Genomic DNA, 22,296 nt, shown 5'->3' with positions numbered 1-22,296 from the left:
AGTGGACTTGCTCAACGTCAGGTTGTTACGGATTCTCAATTTGTTTTAAAAATATATTAAAAAGTCCACTATCTGCAAAGAGCAGTAAAGCAAAGCATTATAAAACAAAGCACGCCTGTAGTGGGGTTTAATGACTGGGGTCTATTGCTCTTTGATCAGCAGCTTGCCCTCTGGTGGTCATTTCAGGTAATCAGGCTTTTACACACCTGCTGCTTTTACTGAAGGTCTTGAACTTTCTCCCTTTAGAAAAATGACACCTGGTTCAGACCAGCCATCTGCTCTTTTCTCTGGAATGGCGGAAGGGTCAACTGAATTTTTTCTACGCTTAACTAGTTTCTTCATTGACCTGTGGCCTATTAAAGGATTAAATCTTTGATACTGGCCCTTGCAAGTACCATGCAGAGTTTGAGTGTAACCTGGGTTTCAGCCATAATAACATGGGTAAGGACTTTCTCCCATCCTTACCCTACAAACCTAAAAGGAAAAGAAATTTATTTAAGAAAGTACTGAGCTGCCCAGATCAGGGTTCTCATGTATAATTTCAACAGCCTCTGTAGTAGAGATACTTAACATGAGGCTTGCCACCCAAGGCAACATGATACCCACACGTCACACATGCAGGTGGTCAAGACTATTGCCTGCTTGGCACAGATGTACATTTTTCGATGAAGTGTGTATATTCATTCCATCATTTATTGAGCATCTGCAACCCCTGTGGAAGGTAGGAACTAGGCACCTCAACAGGTGATCAAGTCTGCAGTGATGGCCATGGGGCAGTTGTAGAGTACAGGAATTGGGTGGCCTTTCTGGAGGTGATCCCCACATGGGAAGGAGGGGACAGAGCGCCCATTAGAAGGAAGAGTGAGAAGCGAGCTTGGCACATTGGACAGCAGTAAGTGGCTTGGTAGCCATGATGTTTTTGGCTAGGTAGGACCTTGCAAAACCACATCCTCAGGGCTGTGGGATGCCCCTGGAGAACAGTCGTCATGGATTCACTTCTCAAATGGCAGTGAGGGTGGTTGACTGGTGAGGATGAGACCTTGGGTGGAAGGCTGCTGCAGGACCCAGAGTAGTGGCAAGAGAGTGAACTGATGAGCAGGAGTGGAGGAGAGACACGAGTTTACGAGGCTTTAGAGCCTAGGCTGGGGTGTCTTAGCGATAGAAGGTCCAAGGATGGAACGCCAGGGGAGTGCTTACGGAGCCAAGGAGTGTGCCATTAGAAACTGCTGCATGGCTCAGGGCAGGACCGGAAGGCATTCATCGGGTTTAGGTATTAAGACCTCACTGGAGACCTTGGTGGAGAACATCTCACTGAAAAGATGAAGGTCTGACCTGGATTTCAGTGGGTTGAAGAGTAAAAGGCGAGGAAGTAGGGAATAAACACAGGTTTCTATTGAAACTCTGAAGGGAAAGGAACCACATCAGAAGACGGTCCAGTAGAAAAGCAGGCAAAGGACATAAAGTGACAGCTCAAAGGAAGGGAAGCCTGATGACTATCAGATGTAGCCAGAGAAGTGCGAATTGAAAGGTAATTTATACCCATTCAGATAAACACAGTTTTTAAGGTCTGATAGAGCCAAGTTTTGGTGTAGGAGGAGAATGGGGAAAACTGCTAGAAGATGCCGGTTTCCTATTTAGTAAGGGTGACTGTTTTACGGAACTCCTGTTTCAAATGTTTGTGTGTATATGGCACACTGTAGTGTAAAGTGAAATCCTTATCACAGGTGTAAGAAACTCTTAAGAGAAGCTTCCCATACATGGGAGTGGAAGACAGAAGGACAAGAAGAGAGGAAAAAAGGATGCGGGCGGGGGCAAAACCCACTTCAGCAGCAGGATCCCAGATAAATAAACTGTGGTCTGTTCATACAAAGGGGTGCTCTGTGGTGCAAGTGGTTGAACCAGAGCTACAAACACTACCACAGTTACGTCTCGGAGATAATGTACGTTGAACAGTTGTAGAAGATTGTGTGTGACGCCATTTACATGTATTTTAAAATCAAATGCTTCTTTACATTGCTTAAGGACAAATACTGTGTAGTAGAAATATTAAGGCCTAGAACTCAGACTTGTTTTAGAGTCGCAATTCTATGTGGGGGGAGTTAAAAAGGGGCCTTTAAGTGTATCTGTGACATTTTTTTCCTTTTAAAATATCCAAAACTAAATATGGAACATGGAGCCTGTTAAATGTGGATGATTTTTTTGGAGAGTGCTGATGCCCATTCTCCTCCTGGAGGAGACTCGTTCTTGACTGTCCTTAACAGCTCTTCCAGGCTGTGCCTCATGGGAATTGCAGAGACTCCGGGCTGTGCCACCCTGCTCCCCACGTCGCTGTTTGTCAGTAATCATGCAGGTACTGATGGATAAGGAGTTGCTGGGGGACATCTTTGTCCTCTGCCTCCCAGGAGCTGCAGCCAGCAGCAGCATAAGCTCTGTGGTGATGGCTTGGACAAGACGGGTGGGGACCACAGGCTGGTGAGTCCAAGTGGGAGCTCGCAGGATGGGGACAGTCTGCAGAGCACCTGGGAGGATTCCCTAAACCCCACCCAGGATTTGTACTGGAAGCGTGTACATCTTCACTTATCCCCTCCTTTTGGGTCTTTTCAGCAGCCAGAACAGTTAAAAGCATGTGTAACCAGTATAGGAGATGAAAATATTTATTTAGGCTGCCTATATACAGATCACCAAGAGAGCATCTGTTAAGCTCCTACTGTATGGAAGGTGCTGTCAGGGATACTTAGATTCTGTATGGCTGAAGGCAGTCTGACGGCCTGGCAGCATTCTGGATATGAAGTTTTCAGTTTCAGAGAATTAGGTTCAGAGACAAGGATCAGGCCTCTCAGGTAGACCTGACATGAATCCCAGCTCTGCCCCTAACCATCTTGAAGAGATTGCTTAACCTCTGGAAAGTAAATATCTGCCCCCTCGGGTTACATGGAAGATTAAGTGATTTAATGCACACTTAGCCTTGTGCCTAGCGTTTCATCATACAGCCAGTTTGTGAAGCAGGAGGATATAGTATCATCATTTTACAGATGAGGAAACTGAGGCAAAAAGAGGTTCAGAATTTGCCTTACAAAACCAAGAGATGCTTTTAGAAGTCAGGATAGTGGTTTCCTTTAGGGAGGAGTGAGGAGGGTAGTAATTGGGAAGAAACATGAAGAGTATCAGGGTACTAGAATGTTCTAGTAACCTGGGTGGTGGTTACAAAGCTCTACTTACTTTGAGAGAACTCATTAAGGAGTATAGTATGATTTGTGCCCTTAATGTATGTTTTATCAATTTTAAAAAATGAACAGAAAGTTTGCTTAAGATCACACAGCTGGACTTGAAACATTGTTCCCTCAGCAGGAGACCGGCCTGGCATGCTCTGCAGTTTCCGGATCCCCGGGGCCTGGTCCTGCGCGTGGTCCCTGAACATCCAGGCAAACAACTGCTTTAGTACAGGTGAGCCACCCAGCTGCCCAGAGTGAGAGAGGGCACAGACCTGAAACACCAGTCCACAGTTCCTCTCCCCGGACCGAGAGGGACATTGTCCGCCCTGTCTCCGTCTCTCTCAGGCTTGTCTCGGCGAGTCCTGGTGACCAGCGTGGTGACGGGACACCGGCAGTCGTTTGGGACCAGCAGTGACGTCTTGACCCAGCAGTTTGCTGTCACGGTTGGTTGCACTGGGGAGGGCCTAACTCAGAGTTTCCCAAGAGGCGACCTTGTGCTGGGCTGGAATGGGATTCCCTTGTGTGAAATCTAGTCCTCCTCTCTCATATACAGGGAAAAAGAGGGCATCCGAAGTGATTCATGGGTGAATAAGTCAGTGCTGAATGAAATTTGGCCGATCTAGAAAGGCCTGGCTCAGCTGGCTTTCAGCAACTTCCTAAAGTTTCAATGAAGTGTTAGTTCTTGAGTACTTAGATTAGCCAGCAGGACAGTAAAAAAACTTTAATGTATAAATTATGTCCCAGTTTGTAACAGTTTTATATGCAGTTGGCAAGCTACCCATTTGATAAATTTAAAAATTAAAATTCTGGTCCTTACTACATTTCAAAGACTCGACCTATAGAAAATGCCACCTTTCTTTCAAAGGGTGGAAGAGATGTGCTGACCTGCTTTTGGCAATAAGCACAGAACTCATCATTCTGGTTTCTTCAGCCATCTTCCCACTCTATTTGGGACCCGTGTCTTCCCTGGATTTCTAGTCTGTTTTACTCCACTCTCATCACCTACTTTCTCACTCATAACCTGGGCGGGGATGGGACACCCTCACTTCACGGGAGGGGAGGGGTTCAGGGTGAGGCCTTAAGGGCCTGTCGCAGCCAGCGGGGAGGACACTGGAGGGACACGTGATGTCCAGTTCTTGACCTTTGATAAGAAACCCTTCCGTCTCCGCTGAAGCTCGAACCCTAACCAGCCTGCCTCTACCCATCCCTCTGATCCAGAGAAGGGAGACGGGGGGTGTGTTCTGGGGGACTCACTCTTCGCAGACGTGGAGGGAGGTACCAAACAGTCCTTCTCTCCACAGGCTCCTTTGCTGTTTAACGGCTGTCGTTCTGGCGAAATCTTTGCCATTGATCTGCGTTGTCAAAATCAGGGCAAGGGCTGGAAGGCCACCCGCCTGTTCCACGACTCTGCAGTGACCTCTGTGCAGATCCTCCAAGAAGAACAGCGCCTGATGGCGTCCGACATGGCCGGAACGGTACGGGTACTGCTGACTGCAGCCACGGAGCTGCTCTGGGCCAGGGGAGGGGCTCGGCAGGAGAGGCTCCTGTGTCGGACCGCGGCAGGGGAGAGGCATGTGGAGACCAGGTGAGGTGCCAGGTGTGCAGGGCAGCTGCTTTGCCGCCCACTCGGAGCCCCATCTGGTCTAAAGGGATGGGGCACTTGTCCTGGTGCCTCTGATAGGTTCTCAGACTCAGAGCGGGCGCCTTACATTTTCTCACTTGAAGAGGTCTGTGGAGACACCTCGCCCCCGCTGGCTTTCACGCCTGGGGCTCACCAGTACGTGCTGGATGGACCCTTCCTGACAGCCTCTGTGCTTCTTCCCACAGATCAAGCTGTGGGACCTGAGGACCACCAAGTGCATCAGGCAGTACGAAGGGCACGTGAACGAGTATGCCCACCTGCCCCTGCACGTGCACGAGGAGGAAGGAATCATGGTGGCAGGTAGCTGGGGACGAGGCATTCCATCCCACTGACCCTGACCCTGAGGACCCCCAGCAGCTAAAGCAGAGAAGACATGACTCTATGGCAAGCTGAATAAAGGGGGGTTTGGACACCTGGGGTCTGGGAGTCAAGATGGGGTGCAAAGTTGGCCATCAGTGAGCAACAGTTTAACCCCCAGCATGTGGATAGCCCTTTGTCTCCATGTCACTGGGCAGACATCACTTCAGTTACAGGCCAGTGAGGAGCAATAAAACACAGCAACTTAGGAGACCTGGGTGTGGGGGTTAAGTCTGTTCACCAGGTCCGCATTCAGGGCGGCCGTCCTGTCGCAAAGCTTGAGCCCCTGTTCTTTGTACTCATGCTTCTACCAGAGGATGCTGAGAACAGAGATGAAGGTCATTGTAAAGGAACCAATGCCCGGTCCCTTTACCACCACCACTGTGATCCCATGATGTGTAGAATAGAAGCAGAGCTTTCGAGCACCAAACCCCCTTGAAAGGAGTTACGAGTTGATCATAGATTATATTATATAATTATTCAGCACTTTCACAAATGAAATAGTAGGCCCTTGGCATTAAGGTGTATGTTCTTAGTCTTCACAGATCTCAAGTTTTCTAATATTCCTACAGAAAGTACCTATCTGCTGTGAAATTTTTTGTGGCTGAGAAGCATCACTTCGCTAGAACTTTCTTAGAATTTTTTACTACTCTTACCACACCACCAGCAGTTAGCTTCCTTAAGTCTATTTTCCACAAGTTTTCACTGCAGAAGAGTTTCTGTGTTCTGGATGATAGGAAAGATACGAGCCTTGTTGAGAAGCAGATGTAGGGAGTGGGCTGACTGCAGTAATTCTTGAACTGCATGACCCGAACTGACCCACCCCCAAGGTCATAGAGTCAACTCGGATGGTCGGAAGCACACACTTAAGTCCGTGAAGCCTGAGGTCTGCCCTTTCCCCCAGTAGCGTATACTGGCTGTCCGGGCTGCTGTAATCAGTGGTGTCTGGTGTCTCTTTCCTCTGACCTGTGAATACTGAAGACTATAAAGTCTTATGAACTGAATCACTAAAGCAGAAAATGTTTTGGAGAGAGTTATCACCCAGTTTGCCCCGGGATGTAATGAAATTAAAGATCATCCTGGTTACTATCTCATAAAAAGGAAATGAGCTGCATGTCATCTAGAACAGGTGGGCTGGGCTCCCTCTTGAACAGCCCTTGTCACCAAGAGAAACAGAATGGGCCACCCAATAGCCAAGATGCCCCATGAACCACCCAGGGTGTCACAGCCAGCCTTTGCATCTTGTCCCTTTGAACACCGGCAACTCGCAATTCTGGAGCACCAGGGCAACCTGTGACTTTAATTTTCAAAAGGGACATCTTATCTGTAGAGACAATTTCCGTTGTGAGTTTGCTTGGCTCATGTGGAATCACCTTTAGCCCTTAGGAATCGTGGAAGCCAGGGCCACAGTTTCCACCCCCTGCCCTCCGCCCTGGTCCTGTGCATTCTCACTAACCTGCAGCATGTCTTCCCTCTCTCTTAGTGGGCCAGGACTGCTACACAAGAATCTGGAGCCTCCACGACGGCCAACTACTCAGAACCATACCCTCCCCATACCCCACCTCCAAGGCCGACATCCCCAGCGTGGCCTTCTCTTCTCGTCTTGGGGGCGCCCAGGGAGCGCCAGGGCTGCTCATGGCTGTCCGGCAGGACCTTTACTGCTTCTCCTACAGCTAACTCTGCAGGGTGCGGCCTGGAGGGGTGTGAATGTTACTCAAGGGAGCTAAGGTAGCCGTATTTTTGCCACAGTTGCTGTTTCCAGTGAGGGCATTTTAAGTGGGTCGTCTGTGTGCACATGTACCATCCATCCAGCTGCGGAGGAAGAGGTGATATGTTTTATGTGGAGATACTTCAGTAAAGTGATCTCGGTTAAGTTGTGAGCCTTGAAAGTCCTTTTCATAAAAGGTGCCTATTTCTTGTTGAATTCCTTAGGATCTCTCTTCCCCTCTTTTTTTAACAAAAAATAATTTTCTAAAGGCTGAAGATAGACAGTAACTAAAGCTGCTTTTTTCACCAAAAGCCCTTTCAAGAAGCCTGATGAGACTGTTAGTAGTCAGTGCCTGGGTCCCAGAAAGACATCCTTGAGAAAGCCAGGTGAGAAGAAGGGAAAGTCATTTCTCTGAGTCTCTAGAAGAAGATTTTTAAGGCTGAGTTGGTCATCATTAAATTAGCCTTCTCAAACTCACTCAACACCAGTGTCAGATCTCTCAGATTCTCATTTATTACCATTCATTGGCTTTCATAGGAAAGGTGGATCCTTTCAGATGCTAGGCAGGCCTTAGCATGCATTTCTTGAAGCACCTTCCAAACTGTTAGATACAGCAGCTCCTGTATTTATCGTGGTGACTTGAACATCCATTCAAGGGCCCCAATTCAAAGAAAACGGGCTTGGCCTTTTTGTAATCCAAGAGAAGTGGTTTGTGAGATGTTTATACAGAGTGTTAATATAAAGAGCGGGTCTTTCTACCAGATAAAGAACCACAACATGGTGTGTCATTTCTGTTCATGATTTAGAACCTCGTGATGCTTGGCTGCTGTAGCATCAAACCAGCTACGGCAACACCTGCTCAGATCTTGGGTGAGGGAACAAAAGATGGAGACTGAGGCCAGCTTTCGTGGCTTTTCTGCAAAGCTTTCAGCAGGCTCCCTGGCCTGGGTTGGGTTCAGCCAATCGAACATAACAGCAGGAAAGCAGACAGGAGCTTGAGGGGAGAGTGTTAGTTTCTGGCTCCCCTCCTTTTGGGGTTTGCAGAGCTGTGGCTGTTTCCCTCCACCCCAGGCTACAGCTTCTGCTGGAACACAGCTCTCTGGATTCCAGGAACTTCTCTCCATTTGTCCCTTCAGACCTGCAGCTGGTAATTGCATCTCTCTGTTGTTAGTCCAATGTGCTTCGCCAATTAACACACTCTACAGTTATCCCCTTAAGTGTTACACATCTGTGTCCTGCCAGAACCCTCCTACAACTTAATGTACAGAGAAACAAATCCAAAACTCATTAGAGTATCAGAATGGTCATCCCATAGATGAGCTGTATGTTATAATAAATGTTTTCAGAGCTTTAGGTTTTATAAATGACTTTCCCCTATCTTAACCTGACTAGACCCTTAAAACAACCCATAAAGGAGGTAGGGCAGTAGTAATAATATAAAAATTATCAACATCGTTTTCTGGGCAGAGAAATTGACCACAGATCACAGACCTGGCATTGGTACCAGAAGAGACCACATCCTCTACTTTCCACACTCCTCCAGTTGCTGACAGTACTTGGGTATCACACTGCTAGTGCTAAGGAGAAATCACAAGGCAGCTTGGGGCAATGCTAGCATTTCATATTTAATCACCAAGTAAATAAGTTTTTCTGGCTCTGGCACTCAAAGGCAAGAAGCTTGCCAATTACCAGAATTCTTAGGTGTTCAATCATTTAGACATCGCCCCTGTATCTCTGCAGCCCTGGCATGCTGACCTGCATGGAGGACTCAGGAAATAGCCTTATGATTGAAAGGTCCAGCTGACCAATCACAGCAGAATCTTTTGGATTGATTTTGGTGACATGCCCCCACCCGAAGAGCACAAACAAGCATAAGTGCTAAGCTGTGACCCTAATATCACTCATACTTTCACCCCCAGAAGTTCTAAGTTCTCACAAGTTTGTTCATAAGAAGATCTGCCTTCTACAGAGAGTATCTTTGGTATTGCACCTCTAGTGCAGAGCTTTTGCCACAGTTCTGTACTGCAAAGAAGCTGTGGCTACTCAGTCCACTTTTGAACAGTACACTGTCTCTCAGAGACAGGAGACAACTGACTACTCAAAAAAGTACCTGATGAGCTCTGAGATGTAGCTGGTGGTTATACCTGCAATGCAAGAGACCCAGGAGACGGAGGTTCAATCCCTGGGTCAGGAAGATCCCCTGGAGGAGGAAATGGCAACCCACTCCAATATTCTTGCCTAGAAAATCCCATGGACAGAGAGGAGCATGGTGGGCTGCAGTCCATGGGGTCGCAAAGAGTTGGACATGACTGAGCACATCACATTCCAAAACACCTTCCTAATGCCTTGTCAACTGTCCCATAGCCCAGGTTTCTTACTAGGCAAATACAGTTGTCAAAGAATTAGTTGTATGTTTGCCTTAGGCTTAAAAAAAAAAAAAAAAGGAGGTGAGGACATGATCAAAATTCTTAATTTAGCAATCTGTTCTTATGTTTGGTTAGTGGTCACTGCTCCTAACATTTGCTCTAGATGATATGAAAAGTGGTTAAACTTCACTGCAAAGTTGATAAAGCATTTTGGCACACTGCTTGTTAAGAGTGTCCCGAAGACTAAGTCTGTCATACACTCTGGAGGCATTTTTCACTTGCAGGTCTGTTAGGGCCTTTTGCCCTGATCCTCCGGGTGCCAATGAAAGGTCTAGAATGAACAGAGGGTGGCGTCAGCACCAGGCTCCGATAAACCCTTTGCTGTTTCCTTGCTCGTGGCCTTCTTAACGGATGAGAACAGTAGCACAGACTGGTCACCAGAAATGCCCACCGGTCAACACTCGGTGCCCACAACAAGGGCACCACCTGCTTACCTCTTACCTGTGAGCCCTCACTCTGTCCTGGTCTAAATGTTCCCTGTAACCGTCTCTGAAAACAACTGCAGGCTAAATTTCTCCATTCATGTTACAACGGTAGATGCCTCCAGGCCCACTCCTTGACGTCTGCCTCTTCAGGCCACCGCCATGAGAATGACCTTTCCCCAAAGATGCCTGCACTCAATGGCTTCTTATGCCTCGGGATAAAACATGGCCTTGAGATGTGAACACACACCTTAGCCTGTTGCCCCTTCTCTTGGGACATGTTTCACCCTCACCTGGGCATCTGTGCAAGCTGTCCTCCGATCTGTTTCATCTGTAATTGTCTAACTGTTGCGATCAATGCAAAGAATTAGAGGAAAACAACAGAATGGGAAAAACAGAGATCTCTTCAAGAAAATTAGAGATACCAAGGGAACATTTCATGCAAAGATGGGCTCGATAAAGGACAGAAATGGTATGGACCTAACAGAAGCAGAAGATATTAAGAAGAGATGGCAAGAATACACAGAAGAACTGTACAAAAAAGATCTTCACGATCCAGATAATCACGATGGTGTGATCACCCACCTAGAGCCAGACATCCTGGAATGTGAAGACAAGTGGGCCTTAGAAAGCATCACTATAAACAAAGCTAGTGGAGGTAATGGAATTCCAGTTGAGCTATTTCAAATCCTGAAAGATGATGCTGTGAAAGTGCTGCACTCAATATGCCAGCAAATTCGGAAAACTCAGCAGTGGCCACAGGACTGGAAAAGGTCAGTTTTCATTCCAATCTCAAAGAAAGGCAATGCCAAAGAATGCTCAAACTACCACACAATTGCACTCATCTCACACACTAGTAAAGTAATGCTCAAAATTCTCCAAACCAGGCTTCAGCAATACGTGAACCATGAACTTCCTGATGTTCAAGCTGGTTTTAGAAAAGGCAGAGGAACCAGAGATCAAATTGCCAACACTTGCTGGATCATGGAAAAAGGAAGAGAGTTCCAGAAAAACATCTATTTCTGCTTTATTGACTATGCCAAAGCCTTTGACTGTGTGGATCACAATAAACTGTGGAAAATTCTGAAAGAGATGGGAATACCAGACCACCTGACCTGCCTCTTGAGAAATTTGTATGCAGGTCAGGAAGCAACAGTTAGAACTGGACATGGAACAACAGACTGGTTCCAGATAGGAAAAGGAGTACATCAAGGCTGTATATTGTCACCCTGCTTATTTAACTTCTATGCACAGTACATCATAAGAAACGCTGGACTGGAAGAAACACAAGCTGGAATCAAGATTGCCGGGAGAAAAATCAATAACCTCAGATATGCACATGACACCACCCTTATGGCAGAAAGTGAAGAGGAACTAAAAAGCCTCTTGATCAAAGTGAAAGTGGAGAGTGAAAAAGTTGGCTTAAAGCTCAACATTCAGAAAACGAAGATCATGGCATCCAGTCCCATCACTTCATGGGAAATAGATGGGGAAACAGTGGAAACAGTGTCAGACTTTATTTTTGGGGGCTCCAGAATCACTGCAGATGGTGAGTGCAGCCATGAAATTAAAAGATGCTTACTCCTTGGAAGGAAAGTTATGACCAACCTAGATAGCATATTCAAAAGCAGAGACATTACTTTGTCAACAAAGGTCTGTCTAGTCAAGGCTACGGTTTTTCCTGTGGTCATGTGTGGATGTGAGAGTTGGACTGTGAAGAAGGCTAAGCACCGAAGAATTGATGCTTTTGAACTGTGGTGTTGGAAGACTCTTGAGAGTCCCTTGGACTGCAAGGAGATCCAACCAGTCCATTCTGAAGGAGATCAGCCCTGGGATTTCTTTGGAAGGAATGATGCTAAAGCTGAAACTCGAATACTTTGGCCACCTCATGCGAAGAGTTGACTCATTGGAAAAGACTCTGATGCTGGGAGGGATTGGGGGCAGGAGAAGGGGACGACAGAGGATGAGATGGCTGGATGGCATCACTGACTCGATGGGGTGGGTCTGGGTGAACTCTGGGAGTTGGTGAAGGACAGGGAGGCCTGGCGTGCTGCGATTCATGGGGTGGCAAAGAGTCGGACACGACTGAGCGACTGAACTCAACTCAACAACTCAAATCGGTTGAGTCTGAGCTTCACAGAAACCTCCAGGGCGCTTAGCTTCCCCAGCACTTACTTACCACATGTAGACACTGAGTATGTTTTTTCACCATTCATTATTCCCGTTTAATTCTTAGGACCCTACGAAGCAGGTGAAGATCATGCCAATATACTGGGGGTGGGGTACTGAAAAGAAAGCAGTTTGCCTAAGGTCTGCTAATGAGTGAGACAGCTAACAAGGTCTCCTGCTCAAGAAATCTATTCAACCCCCGGTGTTAGAGAGAATGGAATTTTTACTTTTGCCCTCGAAGTGTAAGATCTCCTTAAACCTAGTTTTCCTACAGGTGACTTCTGGACCCATCTCCCTGCTTGCTCCTACCACCCACCCACCTGCACTCTTGGCCTCATCTGAATTAAAGCAGCCACCGCAAAACCAAGATGAACACTGGGTGTGTAGGACAAAAGAGAGAACTTTTGGTTATTCTGATACCGGGTTACCTTCTTCTTCTCTCCTGGTCTGACTAGTGTAAGAAAGCGAGTTCGGAAGACTTGTCTGCATCTTTCCTGTGTGGTCCAGCAGACACCATGCTCAGGGGCGGCCCCACACGACAGGACAGGAGACGGTGAACAGTTGTTCAACGGGAGCTGAACAGACAGAGCAAGGCAGGGCAGAGGATCGACACCAAGGGGCAGATACAAAAGGAGAAGAGTCTCTTCCCAGGGCTTCCACAGGTCACTAGTAACACCTAATCTCTTCTGGGAGAGAGCATTCCCAGGGAATAAACTGAGATATTCACAGGTAAAATATACCTCTCACTTGGCTTTTGCTCTGAAAAGCCACCAGCTTTCATCAACTAGGGGACGTCCCTGGTGGCTCAGACAGTAAAGCGTCTGCCTACACTGCGGGAGACCCAGATTCAATCCCTGGGTTGGGAAGATCTGGAGAAGGAAATGGCCACCACTCCAGTATTCTTGCCTGGAAAATCCCATGGACGGTGGAACCTGGTAGGCTTCAGTCCATGGGGTCGCAAAGAGTCAGATACGACTGAGCGACTTCACTTTCTTTCACTTTTCATCAACTAGAAAGAGGTACCAAGATAATACTGATGAACTTAAAGGAAAAAGGCCACAGTCCATATTCCGCAGGAAGACTCCTTTATAACGGCGAATTTCATAATACACAGTACTAGAGCAGGCCTCAGTCACTGGGCCACGGGAGGCGGGAAGGAAGCAGGTCTGAGAGGGACCAACACGTGTCCAGGGCTCACGTCAGCGACACCAAGTGACCACCACGTACCTCCCTGAGGCTTGGCCCACCCCCCAGTTCAGTCAAGAACTGTGTCACTTCGAATTCTTCCTTTTTGGCCATTGACGATAAAATCCACCATGATGACAGGATTTCAGCACAACGGTCTCTTTCCAGTCACGACAGATATGGATGTCCCAGCTCTTGAGAAACAAACGTTCATCTGACTTCTCTCGCCAGGACTGGAGAATTTTTTCGTAATGATCCGCTGAAATGTTTGTATATACTTTGAAAAAACCACTAACAGTCCGTTCTGTGCTCTTTCCCTGGAAGATTTCTCATGACCACCCCTCCAACAGCTCAAGGGGTCGTGTGTCTGGGAATAAAGAATTAAGACACTTCAAAATAAGCAAGAACCCTAGTGCAACACTCAGTAGATGGGGGGCTCGCGGGGGCTGGGGGGGGAGGGTGAGGGCAGGTGCTCACTGCGGGGCAGGGAAAGCCAAGTGGTGGAGCGAATGGAAGCATCGACAAGCAGGGAACACTGCTGGGGAAGGCCCGTCTCCTTCCGTGCCCGCCCCCGCTCGAGGGACATCACGTCACCTGCGCTTGGGGACTCCTTGGGTCCGGGGACCCTACCACACCCTCCACCCATCCGTGACCTGCACGCGAAGCTGGGTGGTCTCTGAAACAGGCCAAGGCCAGGGATTGGGATCTAACTCTGGAGGGCCCAGGGAGCTCCCCCGCAGGCCACCCCCAGCAGAAGGTCCCTGGGAAGCTCCTACCCTGGCAGCCGAGGGGCATGAAGGCTTCGAAGGCTCGGAGAGAAGCAGCAGAGGGAGGCTAGTGGTGCAGTGGCCTTGGACTTGGCTCGGTTTTGTGGGGGGAAGACCTGCTGCCCGCTGCCCCCGGATCCCTGCTGGGGACGGACTGCGCGGGTGTTCACGGCCAGCGACAGCGTGAACGCCTCCACATTCCTTTTGTATGTATATACGTGTGTGTGTGTGTATATATATTTACGTACGTATTATTTTTAACTGAAATAAAATGCAGTGGATTCGAGTTCATTCCCCTTTGCTCTAAGCTGCTCAGGCTGCCCGCCCTGGTGGGGTTCACGCCTTCGGGCCCGCCGCCCGGCTCGCCCCGACTCGCTGTCTGCACCCCCCCGCCCGCCACCCCACAGTGGGAACAGGGCCCCCGGGATGAGGAGAGAGGACACACACCGCCACAGGTGACCAGGAGGAGGGCCTACCTCAGCACGACCTTGTTTCTAACCCTGAGAACCTAAGGAATTGTGAAGGACTCGGAGAGGGAGCTGGGGTTAAAGGTCACCGGGCTTTTTATTGCAGTTAAAGCAGACTCGGACAGGATGGTCCCAGCCTCGAGAGGGGACAGCCCGGCGGTCGTGGGAACACTCGTCGCAGAAGCCCTGTCCGCAGGCCCGGCAGTGGTGTTTCGAGAGCTTGACGCTGAACTCCTTCCGGCAGCTGTGGCAGTGCAGGATCTCATGGTCCGGGACCCAGTAGGCCGGCCTGGCTGCATCCTTCACCAGACCTGCGTCACGGAAGGGGCCATGATGGGCGGCACACGCGGGACCCAGCACCCCGAGTCCCACCGGGCGAGACGCCAGCGACAGACACTTCACTGGCTCACAGTCTAAGCACACACACATCACCCCTTCCACCCAGGGCTCCCTCACCCCCTACCACACAGGTCAGGATGTCTGGCACTGATATGTACCTATCTAGTACGCTCTCCAGGTGAGCCTAAACTACGGCTGAATTAAGAACCACTGGCGGAATGGTGAAGTTCGGGCTTTGGAGTCAGGACACAGCTTCATCCCAGTTCCACTGAGCCTCAGTCAGTCAGCTGTGGGATTGACAGGTTCCTTAGAGTCTCAGGGCCTTGGGTTTACTCATCTATAACAACCCACCTTCAAAAGCAGTTACAAGATTATAAGAAATAAAGTGTCTGATGAGCTGGGACCCAACAGCCAGTGAGTGCTCAGCAAGTGAGTGCCTGTTAAGCACAGTTGGAAGGTTCTGCCAAGGGCGGCCCCTGCCCCTCCTGGTCACCTGAGAGCAGATGCAACTTGAGCCTCCAGGCTGGATAAATCCATCTATTTCTACACTCTCAAGTCAAAAGCCTGTCATCAGCTCATTCTGTGAGCCATGTGATCAAATCTGATCCATGCAATTGTCATCACAGCCACCCAGGAGCCCTTGGTCTCTCCCCTATGAAGGGCTGGAATGCCCCAGGCCCAGTCAGCCCTGCCTAAGCCCTCCGCACACTGGCAGGTTTCCCTTCATCTCCCTCTTCCCATCCTGGTTATAAGCCCGCCCCTTCACATCAGGTGAGTGGCTCTCTTCAATCTTAAAGGAATAACAGCTTGGCTGGTGTGGCAGATTGAGGCCCTGCCCCTTCTCTTGAATCTAGGCAGGCTCTGTGACTACAGCAGTCTCTAGCAGAAGAGCTGGTTTCCAGGCCCAGGCCTGTCTGAGAGCCCTGAGGCACTACGTAAGGAATCGCTAGCACTGGAGAAACCATGTGCAGAGGCGTGGGGAATACAGGGAATGGGGTGAGGGGGAAGTTCTCCTGAGCCCAGCCTTCGAGGCAGCTCTGCCAGGCTAGCCAGTGTGTAAGTGAGGTTGGCTTGGCCCCTCAAGACCCGTCCAGCTGCCATACTGGAAAGTCCAGCAGTAATTCCCGGCAATGCCACTTAGAGAAGAATGCTTGCCTGTCCTGTTGAGACGTGATTGTTTTAAGCCTTTCCATTTTCAGGTGGTTTATTATGCAGCAATAGATGGCCTAAGAGGATGGCCTCCAGGAATAGACATGAAACCACCAAGGTATTCAGCATGAAGCAGGGAAAGTAAATTCTCAGTCGCGTCCTTGCTGCCCAACTCAATCCAGGTCAGCAGGCTGACAAAACAACAGCCCAAGGCACGGCACTCCTCGAGCCCTCACCCACACACACCGCACCCGAGAGGCACTGCCAGGCCCACCTAGTGGTATGTCAATGGCTGTCACCACGGCTCCTAAAGTGTTCTGCACGGCCTCGCCCACCTTCCGAGCGATCAGCGTCCCACCTTCGTCGTCCCCCTGTGCCTCAGTGACATCTGCAGACAATGATGAAGGAAATGCCATCACCTCTGAGTCATTTCCCAAATGAAAAATTCTAGACGCTTCTCCCAGGGCACCCTGTGCCATTTTGCAAGGGTGGCAAGGGTCTGGGCTGTGGGCACGCACACCACAGCCAGTGAGGTCTGCCACTCCTCTACCTCAGGTCTCTGGGGCTATTTCATAACCTTCCTTTACAGTGGGCCAGGAGCATGACCTAGAACCTCCTCCAGGAGAAGATTCAGTCTAAGCCTATGGTAAACACAGGACAGCTTTAACCCTCCCCCAGCCAAGGAACAGCGCCCCCAGGACCCAGTTAACAAAGAGCTTAGAGGATGCCTGGGCAAGACCAGGGGAGCGACTGCTCTCAAAGAGTGAGGCGGGGAGGAACAGGGTTGGGCAGGTGAGGGTCCCATTCCCAGCACCCAGTGCCAAGGAGAGGTCCCCTCCACCTTGCGGCTCCTGGGCCCCACGTTACCTAACTGGGAATTCCTGGCTTCATAGCAGTTGTCACACACCCGCACGGGCGCAGGGCCCCAGCCCCGCTCGGGCACCGGCCGGGTCTTGGATGAACAGCTGTCACAGAAGCCCTCCCCACAGGCCCGGCAGTGATGCTTGGTATCGTTATCTTTAAAGGATGTAGCACATTTGTTGCAGCTCTGTTCCAAGCCCAAAACAAACAGAGAGGCAGGTGTCATTCATGTCTGCTCAGCTGAGAAAGTCAACCCAGGGAGTCTTTTGGATCATCTGAGGATGGCAGGATGCTGATGGTCCCAACAGAGGGGACCTAAGACCTCCAGCCACATGGAACACCCTCACTGAAGCACAGCTGTGATTAACATTTTCTTCCAAGAAGTGCTGGAAAGGTACCTCACATCCACCTCGCTGAGTCACAGGGATCTCAGAAAGGACTATGTAATTTCAGCCATAAAAGCAACAAGGATTCGTTTCTTTCACAGCTTCTCATGAGCCTCTGGGAAGCTGAGGAGGAACAGGTTTCCTGTCACAAGTGTTTGGGCCAAATCTGGGGGCTCCCTTGATGTGGGAGCCGTGAGGTTTGTGTATCAAGCTGGGGGTGACCCTAAATGACCTCTAAAGGCTCCCTTTCCTCTACAGTCTATAGGTATGACCTCAGACATTTGACCAATAACAACTGGCTCTAGTGGGAAAGTGAACTAAAATCCACCACAAGGGAAATACTCAGAAAATAACACAGGAAATCAGCGGACAAAGAGGACACTGGCTGTCTTAGGTGTGTCCCACCCTTTCCCACACTCTGGAAGCTCATCTGGCTGGGACAGAGACTCCAAGCCTTCCTCGCAGAACAAGCTAAGGGCAGGGTGAAGCAACACAAGGAGAATGGGCTGTGCCAGGGATCCTGCCACCATACCAGGATCTGGGAGTTGGGCCTCCAGTAGGCAGGGGCGATCTGGTCTGTCAGCCAGGACGTCACAGCCTTGGTGGGCCCAAGGCTAAGCTCAGACACCGACTGAGCCATGAAGTTCATCCCGTCCAAGAGGCGCTGGGCAGCGTTGTTGTTGTCCTTCAGAAATCCATCAGTCTGAAATGAAAACACAGGCTCCCATCATGTTCTGAGTGACGGGAGTAAAGGGAAGGAGGGAGAGGGGTCTTAGGTGAGTTACATACCCATCACAGCCAACTCAGAACCACAGATTCCCTGGCAGAGAAGAGCAGGGTCAGATCAGAATCCCTATGGCTTCTAAGCAACATCACACCCTATGAGTCATTGCTGATACTACTCTTCAAGATGACCACAGGACTTGGTCCACAACTGTTCAATTCAGAACTTACTCTGCTTGTGAGATATACAACCCAGGAAATAAATAATCCTATAAAGAGGACACCTCCTCCAAGAGGTTCCCCACCCCAGGCTGGGTTAGGATCTGTTGCTTTAGGAATCACCCAGAAAGGGGAACACCACCAAGTAAAATAAGTCCCTTATAGAAAAGAGCTTCCCTGGTGGCTCAGATGATAAAGAATTTGCCTATGATGCAGGAGACCAGGGTTTAATCCCTAGGTTGGGAAGATCCCCTAGAGAAGGCAATGACTACCCACTCCAATACTCTTGCTTTGGAGAATTCAATGGACAGAGGAGCTTCGTGGGCTACAATCCATGGGGTTGAAAAGAGTCTGACACAACTGAAGCAAACAACACATAGAAAATCGCTTATCTTTCTTCCATGAAGGGAAAAGGCATTGGATGTGCTGTGATTGATGGGTAATTCCAAGTGTGAATCGTGGTTTAATGCAGAATGAAAGCACTGTATCACTGCCTCATAAATAGATTTGTTTTTCCAACATCTTGAATTAAAAAATCCAATTTAAAAACAGTAAAGGTCCATAGTGATTATACTTCTTAGAATATACTTCAAGAAGAATATACTCCAAAACAAAGAAAAGGCTTTCTTACATGAAGATGGTCACGATAGCATTTTCTTTGATAATAAAAAAATCATAAACAGCATGAATGTTCAAAATGAAGAGAATGGGGAAATCAAACTTTAACATTAGACAGAATATTACACAGTGATTACAAATGAAAATCATGAAAAGTGAAAGCAATATGGAAACAAAGCAAAACTGTGGTATGAGAAAAAGCAGTTAAGTGGCACGTTAATTATAATTGTATCTATACAAACATACATATGGAAAATGAGTGAGGAGAATATGAAAAGATAAAGTTTTATTTGCTAAGGCAATTTATATATCAATTTTTAGTTTAAGTCGTGTTTCTAATATTTATGCAAGAAATGGGATAAAAATGAACGGTCTAGAACAAAAAAGGCACTCCAGAGCATAGCTTCCTAAACCACCAACATATTGAAATTCATGGTTAACCACCATTGTAAACAAGCTCCACTTTCCCATACACAGGAATAACTGGACAACCCGAAGAGAAAACAGAAAAATAAAACAGCTCTTACTCCAGGCCACACGTGCACAATCTCTGTCCGCACCACCGTATCCACAGGATCTTGGTTCCCAAACCAGTACTGCCGGCTACGATAGACCACGCCACAGTTGGGACATTCGATCACGTACCTACAAGGAAGGCAGACAGATACTGGAACTCCACACCAGGGGCCTGGAGAGACAAACAGACCCAAATGCCAGCCACTGAAACTCACCCAGACCAGGCATATTTTGCAAGACCCATCCAGGGGGAGTCAGTGGAAGCAGCCGTCTTGGGCACCACGCTGACTTCATTGCCTCTCTCGTAGCAGGCCTGAAACACGGAGCACTCTGCCAGCTTCTGTTCTGTCCACCAGACCCCCTGGCCTCTCCACACCCCTGTCTGGCCCCACTGCCTGCAAACCAGACCTGCTGAGGGCTTACGGACCCTGGGTTTTAGCAGAGCAGAGGAAAGTCTTTCTCCAAAGAAGTCAGTGCCCTGAATGATTATGATCTGAATGTGTACCCATCCCAGGGGCCCAAAACTGAGCTACAAATTCTATCACTGTCATAGGAGAAATTCATCCAAACTAAGTTTCTGAAGGGCAATTTCACTCTTAGGAATAAACAGTCAATGTAGATGAACCCGGCATACAGGCTCAACAGGATAAGGGGGGAGGTTTAAGCTTAAAAAAAATAAACCAAGGGGCCCCTGGCAACAGACATGTGAGTTTTTAATGGCTGGAGCTGGAGAGAAGTTTCAGATAGACTCAATTTGAATATCAAATACTTTGGTAACAGTCAAGACTGGTCCTAAGCCAGTCTTCCAAGAGGGGAGTGTGGCCAGCAAGCCAGCTGCTGGAGGAGAGGTTGGGAGGACTCACCTTGCAGGTGAAAACCCGGTTGTCATACTGGTGGGAATATCTGCAGCGGCTCTTGGCTTCATGAGGTACCCCTTCTTTCCCGTGATTCATGCTGTTCTTACATCCAGCCCTGAGGGAGGCACCAAAGCTGACATGAAGCTGCTAAAAGGAGCCAGGGCCGCTTACGCACAAGCGTTAAGCCAGATGCAAGGGCAAAACTAGACCCCCTGTTACTAATTGGGCCCCAAATACAGAGCAGAGAGACAGCAGTTTGTTTTGGAAACTAAGGGCCTCTCTCATACTTGCAATCAACAGTGCTACACAGGTAGTGCACCTATTACTCTTGCATGAGGAAAAAGGGCCAAAAGGGTATCTCTTCTTGGAAAACCACCAGGTCCCTCAGTAGGAATGGAGGAGCCAGCAGACAGCACCTTGATGAGAGATAAAACCTGAACAGCCTTCAGGGAACTCAAACATCCAAACAGCATGAAATAAGAAGTTTAATCAGAACAGGCTGCCAAGATGCAAAACAAAAATTGACCCTCAAATTTTGACAATACATTAAGAGGAGGCTTAAGCTGAACAAGAAAACCTTCCAAATGAACAGTGAGCTCTGCTCTCCTGACAACGCAAAACCAGGGACCAGGACTTTAGAATTTCACTATGAGAGAAGGGAAAGCTCTGGAAACCCTGGTGAGGCACAGTTAGAATGGAAAAGTGATGATGATCCAACAGAGCCTAAGCCTCTCTTGCTGGGCTCACGGGGCCCGCTAAAGGAAGTCACACTGGCAACTAACATCCCTCTTTCCTCTCTAAGACAAGCCTCAGTCCTCCCTGGCGCAGTCTGTATAATCCAAGAACCACGTCCTTGTTACAAACTCAGAGCAAATATGGTGGCCCAGGAGGTGGCCTATAGGGATCAATGCAAAAAGGCAATTCATTACAGAAAAGGCTCAGGTCTCCCCCGTATGGGCAAATGTGGAGGACAGGATTAGATGATGAAGTGATGAAAGCAGTGGAGAGGTGGGCCAGTGTCTACAAGACAGAGTCTGCAATCTGACCCTGACACACTGCATTTAAACCCCCAGGCTCCATCCAACAAGTCACTGGCCTGTGACTGAGTAGCTATCAACAGTTCAAATTAATCCAGTGAGCCTCAATGTGCGGTCCCCATTCAGCAACATCAGTATCACCCGGGAACTTAGCAGAAGGGCAAATTCTCAGGCCCTACGTCAGACCTACTGAATCAGAAACTGGGAGCAAGGCCCAACTACCTGTTGTAACATGTCCTTCAGGTTTTCCTGAGGCATGCTAAAATTGAGAATCACTGCTGTTTCCCCTGTAACCAAGGACCAGCAGCATCACCCAGGAGCTGGCTGGAAACACAGAATCTCACCGAGACCTGCTGATTCTGAATCTGCATTTAACAAAAGCCCGAGGCGATGCATACATAAAGTTTGAGAATACTGCCCTAACTCAATGTTCTCAACTCAGCTACACATCAGAATCACCTGAGGAGCGTTTTAAACACACCCGTGCTGAGGCACCACCCCAGATCTGGTAAGTGAGAAACCCTGGAGGCAAAGCCTTTCAATCATTTGGAAAGCTCCCTGGATAATTCTAGGTGCTCTAGGCGTCTGTCCTCATCATGAAAGGAATCCACTAGGACCGATCCTACCCCAGTGCTGTGCACAGTGAATGGATGGAATGACTAGAATTGAAAGCTCTGGTAAGAGAAACACAGAAACACGGGCAACCTAAAGCTTTCCGTGCTTTTTCTTTCTGTGCTAAATGCTTTTGAACTGTGGTGCTGGAGAAGACTCTTGAGAGTCCCTTGGACTGCAAGGAGATCAAACCAGTCAATCCTAAAGGAAATCAGTCTTGAATACTCATTGGAAGGACTGATGCTGAGCTCCAATACTTTGGCTCCCTGATATGAAGAACTGACTCATTGAAAAAGACCCTGACGCTTGGAAAGACTAAAGGCAGGAGGAGAAGGGGATGACAGATGGTTGGATGGCATCACCGACTCGATGAACATGAATTTCAGCAAGCTCCAGGAGTTGTTGATGGACAGGGAAGCCTGGAGTGCTGCAGTCCATCGAGTCGCAAAGAGTCGGACACGACTGAGTGACTAGACTGAACTGAAAGCTTTCTGCAGTGAAAGTTACTCAAACCAGTCAATTTCACATCTAAACCGGTTGGAATCTTCAGGGAATTCTTCGTAACCATGTGTCCTGTAATCCCCTGCAACCTCAAAGTGTGGTCCTTGGACCGTTAGGCTCACC

General features: G+C 48.6%; 2 protein-coding genes across 9 annotated transcripts in view; one reads left to right on the top strand and one right to left on the bottom strand.

Moving 5' to 3' along the window:
* DCAF4 (DDB1 and CUL4 associated factor 4) overlaps positions 1-12,936 on the top strand; it is a 39,695-nt gene extending 26,759 nt beyond the window's left edge. For 4 of the 7 annotated variants that reach the window (XM_070377593.1, XM_070377591.1, XM_070377594.1 and 1 more), the window contains 6 exons: positions 2,271-2,350; positions 3,346-3,444; positions 3,558-3,655; positions 4,514-4,687; positions 5,040-5,154; positions 6,695-7,084. In XM_070377593.1, the coding sequence (XP_070233694.1) occupies positions 2,271-2,350; positions 3,346-3,444; positions 3,558-3,655; positions 4,514-4,687; positions 5,040-5,154; positions 6,695-6,888 (760 nt within the window). In that variant the 3' untranslated portion in view covers positions 6,889-7,084. Of the gene's footprint in view, positions 1-2,270; positions 2,351-3,345; positions 3,445-3,557; positions 3,656-4,513; positions 4,688-5,039; positions 5,239-6,694; positions 7,085-12,210 lie in introns of those variants that run through there. The other 3 variants (XR_011465603.1, XR_011465604.1, XM_070377592.1) reach the window with 3 other exon arrangements.
* A 68-nt stretch (positions 12,937-13,004) lies between these two features.
* Positions 13,005-22,296, bottom strand: part of ZFYVE1 (zinc finger FYVE-type containing 1) — a 44,819-nt gene continuing 35,527 nt past the window's right edge. Inside the window, exons 6-13 of one of the 2 annotated variants that reach the window (XR_011465602.1) lie at positions 20,030-20,138; positions 19,382-19,479; positions 19,178-19,295; positions 17,623-17,793; positions 16,711-16,891; positions 16,118-16,231; positions 14,365-14,666; positions 13,005-13,488 (exon numbers count right to left, since the gene is read on the bottom strand). Coding sequence is in view for 1 of the 2 variants with exons in the window: in XM_070377590.1 (XP_070233691.1) it covers positions 14,434-14,666; positions 16,118-16,231; positions 16,711-16,891; positions 17,623-17,793; positions 19,178-19,295; positions 19,382-19,479; positions 20,030-20,138 (1,024 nt within the window). In the remaining variant the exon portion in view is untranslated. Of the gene's footprint in view, positions 14,667-16,117; positions 16,232-16,710; positions 16,892-17,622; positions 17,794-19,177; positions 19,296-19,381; positions 19,480-20,029; positions 20,139-22,296 lie in introns of both variants that reach the window. The other variant, XM_070377590.1, reaches the window with a different exon arrangement.

The sequence above is a fragment of the Bos mutus genome, chromosome 10 (assembly GCF_027580195.1).
Source record: "Bos mutus isolate GX-2022 chromosome 10, NWIPB_WYAK_1.1, whole genome shotgun sequence".
Taxonomy (NCBI): domain Eukaryota; kingdom Metazoa; phylum Chordata; class Mammalia; order Artiodactyla; family Bovidae; genus Bos; species Bos mutus.
The sequence above is the reverse complement of the archived record's forward strand: the minus strand, read 5'-3'. Positions and strand labels throughout refer to the sequence as shown.